Consider the following 18152-nt stretch of genomic DNA (forward strand, 5'->3'; position numbering starts at 1 on the left):
CACACACACACACACACACACACACAGACAGAGAGACACACACACGCTCTCCATGCTCAAATGCACGCACATCCTGACACGCGCCGTCACACACACACACACACACACACACACAGCCACACAAAGGCAGGGCTGTGTGTTGAAGTGTGAGATCAGGAGCATACCAACACAGAGCCGGGGCGAGCGCCACAGCAGACCGGGAGCTGCGGACCGAGCCGCTGGACTAGAAAGACTGGAAATACGCCGTTTACCCAGCTTCCCCGTCTCCACCTCTCTCTCTCTCTCTCTCTCTCTCTCACGCACTCTCCTCCCCTCCCTCCGTCCATCCCTTTCTTCTCACAGACACAACCCATCATGACCGCCAATGTTTCATCGGATTAAACTCCTGGAGAAAGGACGCTTCCCAGGCTTGCCCATTTTTCCACCTCCCATTTGCTCTTGATGTGACTGTGCTTGGGGGAGGCGGGAGACAGGAGACAAATATTTCCACATTCTGGGATTACACTTCTTTCTGTTTTTGCAGCTTTTTTACAAATATATATATATATTTTGTTTTTTTGATTTTTTGGTGTTTTTTTTTTTTGTTTTTGTGTGTGTGTGTGTGTGTGGGGGGGGGGGGGGGGGCTGAAGCTCAAACAAGTCACCTTCTATTCTGGTCGGCGAGACATTAAGAGACGGTGACAGTAGGTAAGGATCTTTCATTCATTCATCCGTCCATTTCGATCACACAGAATCACACAGCCGGGCGACATTTACGAGACAGCAATTATCTAATAATCCCCCTCACTGACACCAGGATGGCTGCCAGCACTTGCGTCTTTAACTATTATTTTCCTAAAGGTGTGATTTTCCTCCACCAGAAGCAGCTTTGGTCCTGTGAGAATTTGCCTGTTCCACAGGTCTAGGCTGGAGGGGTGCGTGAATGAGTGGAAATGGCTTTGTTTTGCGGTGGGGGGCTGGGAAGGGGGTTCGCTGTAGATCACGGGTGCTGGAGAATGACATCAAGGAGACTGACGCGGTTTCAGGAAGAGGTGATGTCTGGACGGGTGGTGTGGAGCAGCTGGAAATTTCAAGACGTTTATTCCAAGGTAGAGGAGATAAAGGTAGAGGAGAGAATGTGAAAGTGTGAGAGGCGGAAGGATGCAACTGAGTGAATGTGTGTTGCATGTGTTCTTAATTTAAACACACACACACATTTCTTTTTATGTCTTTTTGAGGACCCACGGTAATACCATGGACATGTATGCATTATAAATGTGCAACAAACTCTATGCAACAAGACACTTCTACACCTAAAGCTACCCTTAAGTACAACCTCCACAAGCAAAGACAACCCTTTCTTCGCATTCATATTTTGTTCAAGCATGGTTTTATGTTTTTTGTACAGGCCGAGCGTTGCACCTCTGTAAAAACACTCTAAATTATTCATGTCACTGCCTATGCTCCCAGCCTCGCTTTGTTTCTGCTTTTGGTGCTGAGCAAGTTCTCGCTACAGTTTACTGAGATCAATTGAGTGTGTGTGTGTGTCTGTGCTCCGCTTGCTTTTTTTTTAATGTAACTGGCTGAAGAGAGTTTGTTGTGTTATCAGTCACCCTCATCTGCTGGGACAGAATACAGAAACAGGTTCACACCAAAAATGTTCGATTCCCATGTCTGTTTGCGGACAGACATATTTACATTACAAACACTCACACACACACACACACACACAAGCTACTTTCAACATTAATAGTAGTTTCGTGTTTTGTTGTGGAGGAATAATGTAACTAACAAAAAAGTGCAATGCGTTCACCATCAAAGTGTAAAGAGTATGTGCGCGTTTGTGTGTTATTTCAGAGTGTGAAAACTGACTTCACCGTTGTGGTGGTGTCACTCGACACCGCAGCAGACAGTCTGTGTTGACACCTGAGAATGCCTGGACCGCAGCCCGCCAGTATACTGGGAGAGTATGCTGGGGCAGGTCCACGGACCAGCGTATTAAAAGCATTCTGAGAATAGGGAGTGTGTCAACGCTGCGCCCTGAACACAAGTCATCTTGCAAGGTTTCGAGTGTTAAGGTGTAGGGTCGCCATGGAAGACCTTCCATCTGGCATTGTTTAAAGATGAAAACATCACAGCACAGTTTTCCAGACCTTATTTTTTGATCCTGCACCCAGTATGTCATAAGGAAGGTTTAGGCAAAAAAAAAAACAACATTTTGGAGCATTGTATATACTAGCAGTTAAACAGGCATTAATGTATTGCTGACGGTTCTACATGTCATCACTTGGCCTGAAGCTGAGTAGTTATTGGCTGATATTAAACTAGCAGCGGTGAGCCAGATGGGTGCAAAATGCCTCAACATTTTTATTTTGCTGAGCAATGTTAGATGTTAAAAACCAACATCTCTTTTTTAATGGTCTACTGACACACAAATAATCCAGCACTGAAAAAACTATGTGTACAAATAATGCAGCTAAGATGGAGGACCTTTAAAATGTTTAAAAGTGGCCCTTCTACTAATACTAATTCTAGTAATATTAAAGCGCACCTGTATATATAGTTGTTTGCTTTATTTATTCATTTAATGTTCATGTTATGTTTGAATTGAATGTGGACTTGATTATGATTATTAATATTGTTAATATATTCTTGCTGTATTATTACAGTGGGCTGCATTCATTATTATTTTTTTTTTTAATTTTTACAGCATTTACAGCAGTCTTTAAATTTTTAGTGCAAAAATAATTAAACCTTTTGTTTTTTTATCACACAATTTTACCACGATTCAAATGTTCATGGTGACAGTAAGCTGGCATATTACATCTATCCTGCAAATGACTTATTTAAATATTGAGTATTACTGATGATTTTCCCAGTAATACTCCATGCTGTCTGAGTACTTGTGTGCATACAAAACTGCAATAAACGAAACCTGAATGGTTCATTAACCTCCTGATGTGGTCTGGACTGAGGACGAAGCTCAAAGTGAGAGTCCAAGCAAGGAGTCACGTCCTGTTCCCCGTGTGTGAAAGATGTGTGAGCGTGTGCATCTCTGTGTGTCTGTTATCCCGGGCGGAAGCCCAGGTTCAGGTGTGTGTTCAGTCAGCCGCTCCGAACTGGCCTGCAGGGGTGCCTTTTGCCCAACCTTATGGTCTCTTTCCCTCTCTATTAGTTTCTTTCTTGTTCTGCATTACATAACTGCAATTATATAAGCAGCAGACTGATGTACAATAGACATATAATACAGAAGAATTAGCACGGTTACAGAAGACACTCTGTAGAGTTGAGAGGGGGGGGGTTCCATCCAGGGGATTGATGCGGGAGTGTGCAGTTTGGGCCAAATCTTGAATTTTGTTTTTTAAACCTACTAAGCGTTATGCCACTTTTAAAATATGTTACCACAGGAGAACATTAGAAAAGCAAATTCAACAGACTGTTGATTGCGCCCCAAAGGTTTAGAATGAGACTGATCAGGTTCAATCCAAGGTAGGGCCAAAACCTCTGGCCTGTAGTATACATAGTGACACCATTGTCGGATGAAGTGTATTTGACTGCCAATGAACAGTCAGTTCTTAAACCTGACACATTGGAAGCAAAAGAAACTGACAGGGTGAGAGCCTGATGTTGCCAGGAGGAAGTGGTTAGTACCTTCCAAAAGTGGTCCAAGGAAGAACAACCAATGAACTGGTGACATGGGGACCTACCGCTCACTGCTGCATGTAGGCAGGCTGAAAATCTCAATGCTGGCCTTGATAGGAAGGTGCCGTGTGAGTGTGAGAACTATGGAGCAAGAAGGTGGACAGATCTCATGGAGGGTCAGATGGACGGATGTACATTCATTATAAAATGACAAGATAAAGTGGAACGTGAATTCCAGCACTAACTGGTCCCTTCTCCCTCTCATGCTTGCTGTAGGCGTCACGCCTCACACGTCTCTGTGTCCCACTGAGGAGTCTGTGGTCGGGCTGCCTGATGCCAGGGCCCAACTGAAAGTGCTGGAAGTGGCTTTGTCTGTCATGTGGCTCTTCGCCGGGCCAGCCAAAAGGAGCCAGGGGAGCACCACACCCTGCAGCAGCCCAGGTGAGAGTACCGTGTTCGGCCATTCTTGTTCTGTGTGACTTTTCTTTGCCATTTTGCCATTTTGCTAGCTAATATTTCATTTTACCAACCCGCATATCAAAATAGTTATTTCAATGAAAAAATAAACAGAAATTAACCTGCAGTACATTGTCAAAATTGATTGTGCCCAGCAGAGTAAATCATCCAAATGGACAAATACAACCTATTTTCTATACTTGAAGTCTGGCAGTGTGATCAACAATATGACTCTATAATCAATGTGAATTTTCCTCTGTGAATTAGGCTGAAGCAGAGTGAACCGACCCCAATAGACAGCGTGTAAGCTGCCGTGTCACTAGTTATGGCTTGATTCTGTTACAGGACAGACAGTGGAAACTCGGCTGTGAAAGCTGAGCAGGCCTGTGTTTGGTCTGAGCAGGTTTCGTATGTGTGTGTGTTTGTGTGTGTGTGTGTCTGTGTGTGCGAGTGAACGTAAGGCTAGCATGCAGGTAATACATTAAATGTGTGATAGTTGTAAAAAATAAAATAAATGCAAAGAAAACAGGGAGGAGGGCCGAAAAATACGTTCCATGCACTAAAAATTCTCAATTCATGCTGTTTCTAATCAAAATGCCGTCCTTTAATCCCAAATCCCTAACACACACAGCATCTCAAAGTAGATCTGATTTTCCCATCTGAAATCGGCTGGCATAGCAACGGATCAAGTAGGAGCGTCTGTGTGTTAATATGGCTCTGACAGAAACAGAAAATGCCAAAGCAGCCTGGCCTCCATCTCAAGGTCTAGTTTTGGAGATATGCATGAGGTGGATGACTTTAGTATCCTTTAGGTCCCGGCAAAACCAGTGGCCATTAGATGTGGCAGTTGTGTGCATCACACAAAGTGCAGCCTATGACCAATTGGAAGGTGTCTAAGTGACATACAAATGATATGACAATATCCACTGAATTGCTACAGCTTGGCGCATGAGATGTGATGTCGTTTTGCTGATCGAACAAGACGACTAACTTAAAGTAACCTGCAAGCAGGGTACAGTGCGAGCACCATCAACTTGACAAATGTTAAAACCTGCCCTGGTAGAAAAAAATCGGACCAACCGCTTTGCTAAATATGGTTCAAGGGATTTAAAGCAATATTTAGCTTTCTCTTCATATTATTGAAAAGCTCATGTCATGTTCAGTGCAGCAGACTTTCTTGAATGCGTACATTTGCCATATAAAAAAAAAAGAATAACAGTTCTGTCTGCTCACAACAATGTCTGAAATATTCCTAATAAATGATAAATAGTATTTGGCCGACAAGAAATCTGTAAATTTTACATTTTTACCCTGTTTAATTAGCAAAAATTACCATCAAGAGTGTCACTATTATAAAAGAACACAGTGATTTCGATCTCCAATTGATATGGGCAGAATACAACATTGTGGCTTCTGCGTGGGGCGACCTAATTCAGGGAAGTCAGCTCGGCAAGACAGGAGGGATAGAATAAGATAGACAAAGAACAAGAGGAATAGAAGGCCGAAACCACTGCACTTCAAACCAATTTAAAAAGCAATCTAATCACCCTATACCTGACATTTAAAAACAACAGGAGGATTTAGCGCAAGTAACATTCCAGGCTGAATTTCAGTGGCAAACGAGGCATCCATCTTCTTTATCCAGGCGCTGCATTTGTGCACGGAGGAAACTGGCAACAAAACAGCTGTATCAAACACCATTAAAGATTCAGCGCTGGAAGAGGGGTTTTCAAGACGACGCAGCAAATGTTGAACGATGTAGAGTGGCATGTAAGAACAGAGAATGCAGTCTACGCATCCCATGTCGCCCAGGATGATGTAAGGTCCATCCTGGCATCACCAGCAGCGAGGTTGACTCCTTCCAGTCAGGAAATATTAATTATGCACGCGTTCAATCACATTATAAATGAAGTGTTTTTTTCCCCCTTGGTGAGAGCGGCATCTACATAACTTTGTGATTTTAATTTCTCCCTCTCCTCAAAACTGGAAGCGTGACTTTCATCTATTCTGATTTCCCACTCTTCAGCATTCAATCTCTTGAAAGGGGAATAACAGTGTCCTCCGCGCTGCTCCCCATACCTGATGCACGAGAGATGCTCTCATAGGAAAATGGCTGCCCCAGGAGCAGCCTGGGTGGCGCTCCTCTTGAGGCGAGCAACAAATTAATAACAATTATAGGAATTATAGCTGCCTGTCAGCCTTGATGTGCCTGCACCATGGGCTGCCAGCATTAACCTCCCCTGCCGTCATCACTGAGACGAGAACAGCCAGGCAGGGGCTGTCTGCCATCTCACTGCACACCAAATCCCAAATCCCACGCGGACAAGGAATATATTCTGCTTCAGCATATTATGCACGCAAAATATTGTGAACAAGGGAGATGAGAGGAGAAGGAGAGTGAGGAGGTAAATAGAGAGGGAGAGATGGAGGGGCAAGATAAGCTGAGAGAAATAGAGCGAAAAGAAAGCCGAGAACCTCTCACGGCTGCAGGGAAGGTGATGTCCATAGCATTTACACACAAATACACATGGCATAAATATACCCATGGAAGGAACCCCACCCACCACACGCACAAACACACAGCAAGTAGATCAGAGAAAAGCAAGTAGTTTTCTGTGCCCAGGAGTGTGGTTTTCACCAGCCCCAGTTGCAGATCTTTATCACTTATAGTTGTTGATTAATCCGCATGCAGGTTCTGTGGGATTCAGAGCCGCAGGGGAATAGTTCAGAGGGTAAGAGATGACAACACGGTAACATTACAGTAAGTGGTGGAAAAAGATGGCCTCTGGACACCATGATGCTTATTAATGTTTTAGGAGCACAAGCCTGTCTATATCTGACCCAAAGGAAGGTCTTGTTACCCACAAAACATGCAGGTGATGGTGGGTTGGGTGTCTAGACCAGGTAATGGTATCTGTGCCCTTGGGTATTTGTGAGCTTTGGGTTACATAGGGGAATATGGAAATGGAAGTCTCCAAGTCCCATGTGCCAAAGTATCTCAGTCCTGAGTTATCTCAGCTAAAGCCAATTAAGCCTGATTACTCAGGACTCCTTAAAAGCATGTCGGCAGCACCCAGTAGGTGCTGCGACATTAATGTGGATGTCTGTAAGACTTACCTTATGTGCCCAGTTCCAGTTTGTTGACACACGACTGCTTGTTTCTTTTTGTTCTTGTCTTTCATTTGAATTCATTTGTTTGTATTGTTAATAAAACCCTTGTGTATTGTTAATAAAACCCCTCCTGCACATCCTTCCCCCATTAGCCCTCAGTCGTGACAAGAAGTCGTGACTAAAAAAATAGATTTGTTCTAATTTTTACATCCTATCACCAAGCAACTGCAATGCTTTCTACGTTTTCAAGCCATGACAGTTACTTTTTTAGGGGATGGGTGAAAAATTCTATGGGCGGACAAAGCATGAGAAACGGGAGGAAACCTTTCCCCTTACGATGACATAAGGGGACCAATTCCAGATTTGACACGCTGAGCTGCCAGTCAGCAGAAGAGAGACTCTTTATACATATCGGCATTTCTGTCAGGACCACAGACAAGCTATGGGAACTCATATTAATGTTAAATAATCTCAGAAAGTAACATTTTCATAGGGGGCCTTTTAAAAATAAACCTAAAAATGTCTACAGAGGGCCATCATTCATATCCGCAAGATGAAACCATTCCAAGTTCACTAACAGCTAAAATGAGATTAACCTCTGAAGTCAATGCCCCTTTAGTCAATAGCCAAATCGATTTGCATATGTTACATCGTCATCAAGTTCCTTGGATTCTCATTGGCAGATAAAATTGCTTGATTTACTCAGTTGTGCTAATGTACTGTCAGCCGTTTGTGGATCAAGTTTCTCAATGCGGGTTCTCCAGAGACACGGAGGAAGCTTGAAATGCTAGGCCATTGATTAGCTAGCAGATTAAATATTTGTAGAATCATCTGTGCACATTTGAAGCATTCAAAAATAATGCTATGTGAACAATGTGAACATTAAAATACGCTATTTCTATCCTATGCTATTTCTATCCAATGCTATTTCTCAGTGATAGACAGGCTTGAATTAAATTGTGTATTAGACACAATATGTAATGTTTGTATTAGACACAGGTTTAATAAGGTAGAGTCACTTTTTTGTCAGTACAGCCAGAATGCTATGTGATATGTGTTCAACAGGCTCTTGGAAATGACAGCAACAAATGGAATTTGGGTTACTATGGGCTGCTTATGTACTGTATAGATTCAGATATACTTTTCCTCAATATTTCTGTTGTAAAAAAAAATATTTCAACTGTAGTGTTCCTGTCAGCAGGAACAATTCTGGCCCTATTCCCCTAACTTAGTCATTAACAAAGTGCCTTCTCCTGCAGAATTGTAGCAATTTAGATGCTATTATTCCTTGTGCAATTATCTTTAAACACTTGAGACTGTAGTGCAAGATGGTCCCAGGAAGTCAGCCGTCTGTGCAGCCATCATGTCCGGGAATTGCATGGTTAATTATTGCTCTGACTTTTTGGTATGAGCTGAACCTCTGCACACATTGCACCGTATTTTGATGATGGGAGTGATAATGAATCAACAGAATGTAACTGTAAACCAGCCAGAGTAATTTCCATCTGGTGTCTCAAGACAGTTCTTTAAGCAGCAGCCCTGGTTTTGCAATTAAAAATTTTTTATTAACAAGCAGGTGCGTCTAATAAAAGTAGCTGTGTACTATGTACGTCTAAAAACTTCTAAAGTATAGACACAGGCGTCTAACATCAATCAACCCTTAAATGGATAAACAGATGAACGATATTGAATATGACTGTGGGTATAAAAAGACAGGGAAAACAGCAAGGCCTTAAAAGCTTTCACAAATTTTTCATGATCATTGTAGTGGTTCGCTGTGGCTCACTGGGGAGACTGCTGCAATGGAAGAACCAGTTGCTGGAGTCTTCAGACACAACAGCAACAACAAACTAGGCTGGCTGAGTGTTGTGCTGCATAACAATACATATTGCCTTTGCATTACATCAGATAAAGCACGGAAAGCAGGTTGTGAAGAAGGGACATATTGATGATAATGGATTGATAATAGCTTCCCTGTTCATAATACTGCTCTGGTTTTATGTTTTTGTACAATTGTTATTGGCTGTTGTGGGGGGGGGGGTGTAATGTAACCAGTGTTCCATTGGAGCCTGCATAGGGACGAAGGGGGCCAACAGAGGCTGCTTATGAATAGCTACCCTACATCATCTGACATCGAGATACACTCTGCATCATTGTGTGGTCATTAAAGCTGTGCAACAACCTCAACTTCTGCTATCCAGACAGCTGCTGTCTCCCACCTGGGTGTCCATGCAAAGGAGTGCTAGAGACATCAAGTCATTAAATCCTGAAGCACCTTTCGTAAATGTTGGAAGAAGGGGAGTCTGAGGAGTGAGTGCCTGAATGATTTGTGAGAGTGAATGATTTGTGAGACGGCTTCTGTCCGCAAGAAGAATCACATAATTGTGGAGTGAATAAACAAGCGATCCGGACAGCCAGTTGCTCCCATTAATGCGACAGCTTCAAAGTGAAATTGATAGACAGCAAGAGGAAGAGGGGGAGAAAGGGAGAATAAGATGATGAACAAGTTGTGAAGGGTGCTTAACTAAGTTGTTGGGGGGGGGGGGTGCAGGGAATAAGAGGATCTGCTAAACAGCAGTGCAAAAAGTAGAAAGAGGCTGCGGGAATAAGGTCTCTGTTCAGACTGGTTTGTGTGGGTGTTTTTTTGTGGCCTTGCCCATATTCTGACACCTTCGCCACAATGCAATGCCCTTCAGACACAATTCCAAAATAGAGCCCACCAATGGAAATGTCAGCAGGCACAAGGTTGTACATCATACTGGCACAGTGCTGGCCTTGCCTGACATTGGCCCTTCTCATTAATAACCCATGACAGCATTTGGCTGTGTTTCTGACTGCCTGATTCACACCTCTGGTCTACTGTTCGATGCTCTAAATCACAAAAGTACTGACGGCCGTCAGGATCTCCCTCCCATCAGGGGCCTTCAATCTAGGATACAATCTAGATAACACTGCCAGCATAAGTGTGTAAAATACATAAAATGTGTAAAGAGCAAGTACAAGATGTCCGCAATGGTTTATGACCTTTTGCCATAAGATTTGTCTTGATAGTCAAATCTTTCCGATCTGCACAACTCAACAGAACCATTTTTCTCTGTCTTTCTCACTCTTCACAGCTCTGCTCTGCCTGGTGTGTGTCCTGGCTGCGATGGTGGAGCTGGCAACCAGCTGCCCGTCTGTCTGCATCTGTAACCTGACGGAGGCTAACTGCGGTGGGCACGGCCTCATCTCCTTGCCCCCTCTCAACCAACTACCCACAGGCACTCGTTCTCTCCTGCTGCCCAACAACCGCCTGGCATCCCTGCCGCCAGGGTCCTTCACCAATCTCAGCGCCAACCTCAATGCCTTGGAGCACCTTGACCTCTCTAATAATTATCTGGACAACCTTCCGGCCGGGCTGTTCCGGGAGCTGGGGAATCTGACCGAGCTGAGTCTGCGCAACAACAGCCTGACATTGCTGGACCGGGAGCTGTTCCAGGGCCTGGCGCAGCTTCGGCACCTGGACCTGTCCCTCAACGGCCTGTCAGCCGTGCCCCTGGGCCTGCTGGATGAGCTGCATGGCCTGACCTGGCTGTCACTGGCTGGCAACCGGCTCCACGCCTTGGAGAGGGCTGCCTTCGAGCCGCTGGCTAACTTGCAGTATCTCCAGCTGGGGAGTAACCCCTGGGAGTGCGACTGCAACCTGCGGGATTTCAAGCACTGGATGGAATGGCTGCTGTACAGAGGTTGGTTAGAGGGGGAATGGTATTCATGAGTTGGGAGCAGGGTGAAATTATGCAGATGTAATTTTTGTTGGCTAATTATCCAGCAATCAGACAGGGTTTGTTCATAAACAGTCATCTACTAAAAGAATAGAAGAGCAACACATGAAAGTAGTTGGGTTCTAACTTCATACTCCAAGAGCACCTACATGCAACACACATCACAATAAATCTGCAAACAGATGGCTGATATTTTCAACCCCCTCATCATTTAGACCAAGCATAAACACAAGGCATGTTAAGTTCAGCAGTTCAACATTCCTGCTTCAAACAGGAAAAATGCGGAGAAAAACTGTCACATTGAATGGCCTGGGCTGAAAAATATTAAATTCACCCATTGTAACCTGTTTATTCACAAAGGCAGTTTGAAGGGCATTTCGGAACCAATGCCTTATCTCAAACCGGTTTAATGAACCAGCTTAAACCAATGAACCAGCTCAGCGTCAGGAAAACTTTTCTGGTGTAGAATCAAGAACTTGCGTTTTCATTTATGACGTTTAGGAAAAGTCCTTATCCAGAGTGACTTACAATCAGTAGACTGACTTACAATCTGATTCCCTGGGAATAAGTGTCTTACTACCATTGTTACAACAGCAGGTTCTGGTTCAGGTAACTACCACCATCAGTAAGTATGTTAAAGTCAGAACTGCAGGAGCTGGGACCATAAAGTAGAAATTTTAGTCCAGCATCCAGTCTAACAGAAAAGAAGAATATAGCAGGATTTCAGCATGGAAAATATCCGTCCATGCTCTTATTGCTAAATAAATGGAGTTGTGTACAGACTAATACAAAACGGTACAAAGCACTTCCATCCTCATTTGCTACAGATCATCAGCCACGTAGTTTGAAGGGTGTATGAGTGAAGATTATTCAGTTGATCTTATCAGACAACATTACACATAATGCTGGGGAGCTAAAAGGAAGCGCTCCTTCCCTAGCCAATTATTACTCGGAAGATCTTCTATCATTCGTCTATTATGCATCCACGTGCCTACATAGACGTGCGTGTACATCCACGTGCCAGTGTATTCAAGGTCCATCTGTGCATGCCAATGAAAGGCATCCAGGGCATCTGTTAGTCATATGATGAGCACAACACAGAAATACACGCTTGAACAAACGGATGACTTAATCTGCCATTCTAAGTCAACCTGCTGCTGATTCCTCTCTTGGGATGTCACCTTTGGAGCCTGGAGCAGGCCGGGCATGTGGGGCGAAGTTAGAATTTTTCCAAGGTGGTTTCTTTGGAAGAGGACATGGCTCTTGGCTGCACAAGGTTTATGAGTCATGGAGTTGCAGAGCATTTGAATGAGTCCTAACACAATCTCCCACCATATGCATGTCAGATCATCAGTTATATAAGGGTCTTCAGCATGGCCCATCTCAGCTGCACTCTGCTACAGAGGTTTGGGAATGGAATGGCAGTAAATACTTGTTACCGCAAGCATTCCCTTTCCAAAGACACGTATAATTATATTTCATGTACGTATAATTATATTTCATAAACATCTCTTATTATTAACACAATTTTTTGGCCGCCCCCAGTACATTTGAGTTCTCTTTTTTCGCTATCATCATTAGGAAAGTGGTGGTGCAGTTACACCCAAACATATATGAACTTGATGTAGCAGACTATACTGCATCCATCCCACAAAAATGAGCATCTAAAAAAGCCTGACAAATTTTGCAAACCAGTCCAGGGGACTGATGAGACCAAAACAGAACTTTTTTGCGTCAATGCATCAAGGGCTTACTTTAGGTTTGTGTTGCAGTCAGTGGGATACATTTGAAACACCGGTAGGATGGAGGATGGATTAGAATAAATACCATCAAACACATCATCTATGTAAAAGGATGTGTCATAAAACAAGATAATGATCTTAAATACACCACAAAATACAACCAAATACCTCAAACGGTGCAAGCTGAAGGTTCTGCCATGACCTACACATCATTGCAAATCTATTGTATGGTTAGAGCTCAAAAGAGAAGTGCATGCAATATTTGATTCAGGGTGTGTCACTAAATAATTACCATGTCAACTGCCCAAACATTTGCTTTGGTGTTCTTTAGCCTCAAACGATAACTTGCTATTAATTACTTTTAATAGGGTGGTAGTAGTAGTGGGTAACACACTCGCCTATGAACCAGAAGACCCAGGTTCAAATCCCACTTACTACCATTGTATCCCTGAGTAGGACACTAAACCCTGAGTGTCACCAGGGGGGGACTGTCCCTGTAACTACTGATTGTAAATCTGATAAATGCTGTAAATGTCTAAATAATAAATACTATATTCATTTTAAGCATGCCACTGTACACTTGCATCACTGCCGGCTTTTCTGGGTTTCATGTACTTCAGATCCATAACGGATGCATTTTTGTCCATGATTAATGCTCATGAATAATAGTCTGCAACAACACTTTCAACAGTCAACTCACTCTACTTCAATCCTCTTTGACGCCTTCCTCACACTAACACATCTCCTCGCCTCTCTATTTCCTCCCAGGAGGCCGTGTGGATGCCCTGGAGTGCACCCTGCCCAAGGACCTCCGTGGGCGGGACATCCGGACCGTTCCCATGGAGATGTTTAACTACTGCCTCCAGCTGGAGGATGAGAATAGTGGCACGAGAGGAGGTGGGGGAGGAGGCGGGGCCTCGCCGCCTTGCAACCGGACCCCCGCAGCAACGGGAGGGGAGGCCGTGCCGCCGGCGGCTCCTTCAGACAGCCCAGCCTCGGCAGTGGCAGCGGACACTCTGCCGGACTGCATGAAGCAGCGCTACCGGCCGGTGAGCGTGCGCAGGGCCATCGGCACGGTGGTCATCGCCGGCGTGGTGTGTGGCATCGTCTGCATCATGATGGTGGGAGCCGCCGCTTATGGCTGCATTTACGCCTCGCTCATGGCCAAGTACCAGCGCGAGCTGAAAAAGCGCCAGCCGCTCATGGGAGATGGCGAGGCAGATGCCGACCCTGAGGACAAACAGATCTCCTCTGTGGCATAAACCGAAAGAGGAAAATGTGAAAAATGGAGGGAGGAAAGAAGGGAGGGAGGGACACCTTTATTCTTTTTTCCCATGATTTTCTGTCCTACCGAGGGCTGATATTAGCTTTAGTTTCCTGACTCTCTCCCTGTCTCTCAAGGGGTGCTTGGCATGGCAAGTGAGAACATGGCTCGAACAAAACCTACGCTGCGAAACAACTACCATTTTCTGCCCCTCCGCCCTCTCTTTTTCCTGCAAAATTGAGAATGAAGCACTTTGCCGTTGTTTTTTTCCCGACTGACCTTTTACCTGGGACTTTCTGCTCAAAAACGATCCAACGTGACAGACACAATAAGCAAGAAGCGTGACAGAAAGGCAGACAGCACCTTCCATTTGCTGCCTTTTTGTCCTTTGTCCAACTCTTACGGACCACAAAGATGCCTCTCTAGCACTTTAACTAAACAATGCCTCCCTAGCACCTGCTTTCTTCTCCAGCGTCGCCCATGTCCAATTTTTTAAAGACTAGAGGAATTTTAATATAGAGTGGGATTAGGAGGCACTGTCATTCCACCCCCCACCCCCCAGCAAGCCGTGCTCCGCTGTGCTCAGCCCTTCTAGAAGATTCGGCACCCAGGGTGATTCTGGGTAAAGTCTCTCCTTCCTGCATCTATGTGTATAAAGTGTAAGAGCTTCTGAAACCTCTCATTCTGCCCACTGTCATTCACCGGGAAGAGACAGTTTTGGGTTTCGGTTGTAGGGTATACCACGCCTCTACATTATATAAGAATCTATATTAATTGACATGTGATGTGTCCCCTCTCTTTCAGTTATGTACACATTTCTGGCTTCATATTGAGTATCGGTTTGTATTTATTTGTCCTTACTTTCCAAATGATATGCTACTCTCCCTGTAGAGGTTGCTAGATTTGTTTGGTTGAAACCTACCAATATACCGTTTTGCTATTGATTTTGAAAAAAAAAAGCTTATGATTTAAATGGGGAAAAAAGACTAGTTAGCTCAAACCCGTTTTGTTGTGTGTACTAGACCTGTAATAATGTCATTCTCCAGAGAGTGAGATATATCTCTAATCTAAATGGTCCCATGTCAGAGTGTTTATGATGAAGATGAGTAGACAGCGTCTGGGGGAAAATAGAGACAGATGTTTCACCATCCCACAGGCACTGAAGACTGCTGCCAGTATTTTCACTTCATGTATACTAATGCTGAAGGTCTTTACCAAATTTTTGATTGTTTCATCACTGATATTAGTATTCTTTAGCGCCTTGGGGAAATTATGCATCCTTGTAATCAGAGGTTTTGACTAATAGAAGCAAAGGGAGATTTCTGCATTCTGTTTTCTGGTGGACCAATATCAGTCATCAGGTTTGCATGAAATGTGTGTGTGTGTGTGTGTGTGTGTGTCCGTGCCTGTGCTTTTTGGCTCAGAGACTGGGCATCTGTGTGGGCAGAATGAATTTCCAAAAGCATTCATTACGACGGTGAAATTTAGAATCGCCGTTATTTACATTTGCTCCTGTTGTCTTTGTGTGGTGTTGGGTTTTTATATGTCTTCCAGAAACTGTGAACAGGTTGCTTATGGGCTGATCCAATAACAGATCCCAACACAATCCGAGGCTGAGCTTTGGAGAAAAGATGGAAAGAAGAAAAAAAAGAACATTTCCTGCGTTATTATAGACAGAATAAAATGTATTATGCAGCTGTGTTGAGAGTCACCATATAGCAGCAAGCAAAAAAATAAATACAAATAATAATAATAAAAGATGGGAGATGCACTGAGGCAGAGAGTTAGAGAGCAAGAAAAAGAGAAAACTCCTACGAGCGAATCAATGCAGGCTTGGTGGGTAGCAGCATAGCCAAGCCTGAAAAAAGCGCAAATTCTTTCTGTCATCAGTCTCTGCCCCTCAGTGCTTTTTAATTTCAAGGACAGGGTCATCCATTTAGTGCCAAAAGTATCAGAAGGCTAATAACCCAAAAAAGGAAGATAAAAGCAAAAATAAATCATGCTGACCTGTTCAAGGTTACACCATCGCTGTCTAGGGATGGACAAAATTGAGGGAACGGTATGGCACAGCGTCTATGACTTTATTCATTTGGGTCAAGGCGTTTATTTTCCGATGTAGTGTGGACTGACATCTTGGTCGGCAGCATTTAAATTGTGTTTTCATTGGTGTGTCTAACTCTGTAGCCAGTGTGTCTGTTGGTATTTCCAAACATATCCTGAATTTATATATAAATATATATAATGCATATATTAGGATAAGTGTGTAGACCTTTTAAGAACAGTGTCTTCTTTTTGAAAACTATCTATGGCAATGGTCCGGAAGTGACATCAGTAATGAATATGTGTTAACCCCTATTGCCTTGGTTTTGTGTTTATTGTGGCAATATAGGAAACAAGGTGAGACTGATCTTTAGTTTTATTATCTGAAAGGCCCACGGATGTGGTTCCATTTAATGAGTGTTAAAGCTAAAGGCAAGGTGGACCACGGGTTTACACTACAGGCACAACTGGTATAGGGCTATTGAATATATACACTCATTTAACACATTTTACAAAGCTAGCACATACTACTGGATGGCATGCCAGCTGATGTACCTTCCATATATATGTGGTGATGATGTTACTGAAAGAGAAGCATTATATTCTGATCAGACAAGTTTTTCTTTCACTTATTGAAAGTTTTCACTTTTCTTCACATATAAAGCCCTGAACAATCATATGCTGAAGTTGAGACTATGGCATTAAATGTGAATTATGAGCAGGAAGCCCAGGAGCTTCTGCTGAAGGGTTTAAAACTCATAATGGTCAGATAATAAAATAGTTGCCCCTTGAAGTGGGCTTAGTTAATTTCCTAAAGACTTACTGTCATTTCTAGTTTCTTCATTCATATTTATCAACCTGTTGATTTACATACCTCTGTTTTGTTTTTCTTTTTTTCTAAAATTGTTATATGAAATTATATGGTATGAGACAAAATGCTTCTTTATTTTTTCTGCTCAAGATAACAAGCTGTTTGAAATACTATTTGTGGGCTGTGAAAAAAATAAATGTTATAAAAGAATAATAAAGAATGTATTTCCTTAATATGCCAGTTCTGGGGTTTCTTGAGAACCGACACCACCCACACACGCTAGAATGTCAGTTCTACTCCTCCAGCTGTGTGCATTGCCGTGCATTTTGTTCAGTCCCAGCTGCCAGAAACACACAAATGCAATAGAGTTCCTTCCCCTTCCTCCCCAAGCTGTCAGTCATGTCTGCAAAAGGGGCATAACAAGAATGTTTCTGCAGTTGTGACCTGGTTGAAATATAGAGTCGTACCTCCTCTAATAAGGAAAACACTGACCGAAGCCCTTGGTTGCTTGGACATCATAAGCTACCTCAGAAAGCTACCGCATAAGCTACTCTCATTCAAACTACTCAGCTACTTCAACCAGTTTTTCACAAACTAATTAAAATGACACACTCAGTGCCACTTCCTGGCATAGTCCAGCATAGTCCAGCTCTACTAATGCTACCCAGAGTCTGCTGCCCTTAAATAATACACATCATATTGGTGTCTCCAGTTTGTCAGTGGGGATGGTTCATTCAAGACTCAATTAAAGGAAATTGAGTGCAAAAGCCAATGACACAAATTGTCCAGTGCAAAAGCCAATGACGCAAAGGAGACCGCATAATTTGATTCTATGTGACATAAAATATGTGTGAATTTTTTTTTTCTTAAAATTACAGCAGTGGCAATAGTCCCTCAATATACCAGTCATAATTAGAATAATAAGTGTCAGTCATTTTCAAGTTTCAAGTTGATTTCATTTTACATTTATTGTGATTGATATGTTTGTTCGAAAACTTTGTTTTAAAGCCACACGAAATAGCTCTGTTTCCATTCTCATTCGCTCTCTCACTCTAATCAAACAGGCTTTGAATTTTTGATCGGCTCCCTCCTCTGGCTAAGTACAGGCGGCTGAAACGCACACGTGACAGGGAACGGCTGTTCAGGGTGGAATGAAACATTCATGAGCCTCTCCTCTCTTTTCCTGTGCAGCAGCACGTCCATGCAAGACAGTGGAATTCAGTGGCTCTAAACTCCATTACTCAGCCCCGCCCATTGCAGGGGTGTTGACCAGGTGCGGCCGCGAAATCATCATCATCTTCTGAACCGGGGCCAGCGGTCTTTTTACCTTGTGCTTCATACTGAGA

General features: G+C 43.3%; 2 protein-coding genes across 7 annotated transcripts in view; one reads left to right on the forward strand and one right to left on the reverse strand.

Annotated features, from left to right (window-relative positions):
- The window catches only part of cacna2d4a (calcium channel, voltage-dependent, alpha 2/delta subunit 4a), a 65886-nt gene that overhangs the window by 27048 nt on the left and 20686 nt on the right, over positions 1-18152 (reverse strand). The gene's annotated exons all lie outside the window — the stretch shown is intronic.
- lrtm2a (leucine rich repeat transmembrane protein 2a) lies at positions 597-17039 on the forward strand. 3 transcript variants are annotated; one of them, XM_028954737.1, is made up of 4 exons: positions 597-687; positions 3898-4062; positions 10305-10913; positions 13460-17039. In XM_028954737.1, exons 2-4 carry the CDS (start codon positions 3999-4001, stop codon positions 13951-13953), a joined length of 1167 nt encoding a protein of 388 aa, XP_028810570.1. In that variant the 5' UTR covers positions 597-687; positions 3898-3998; the 3' UTR covers positions 13954-17039. The 3 variants fall into 3 exon arrangements, with proteins under 3 accessions (XP_028810570.1, XP_028810572.1, XP_028810571.1); XM_028954739.1 differs by lacking the exon at positions 597-687 and adding an exon at positions 997-1088; XM_028954738.1 differs by lacking the exon at positions 597-687 and adding an exon at positions 1003-1103.

This window comes from Denticeps clupeoides, chromosome 15, assembly GCF_900700375.1.
Source record: "Denticeps clupeoides chromosome 15, fDenClu1.1, whole genome shotgun sequence".
In the NCBI taxonomy this organism is placed as follows: domain Eukaryota; kingdom Metazoa; phylum Chordata; class Actinopteri; order Clupeiformes; family Denticipitidae; genus Denticeps; species Denticeps clupeoides.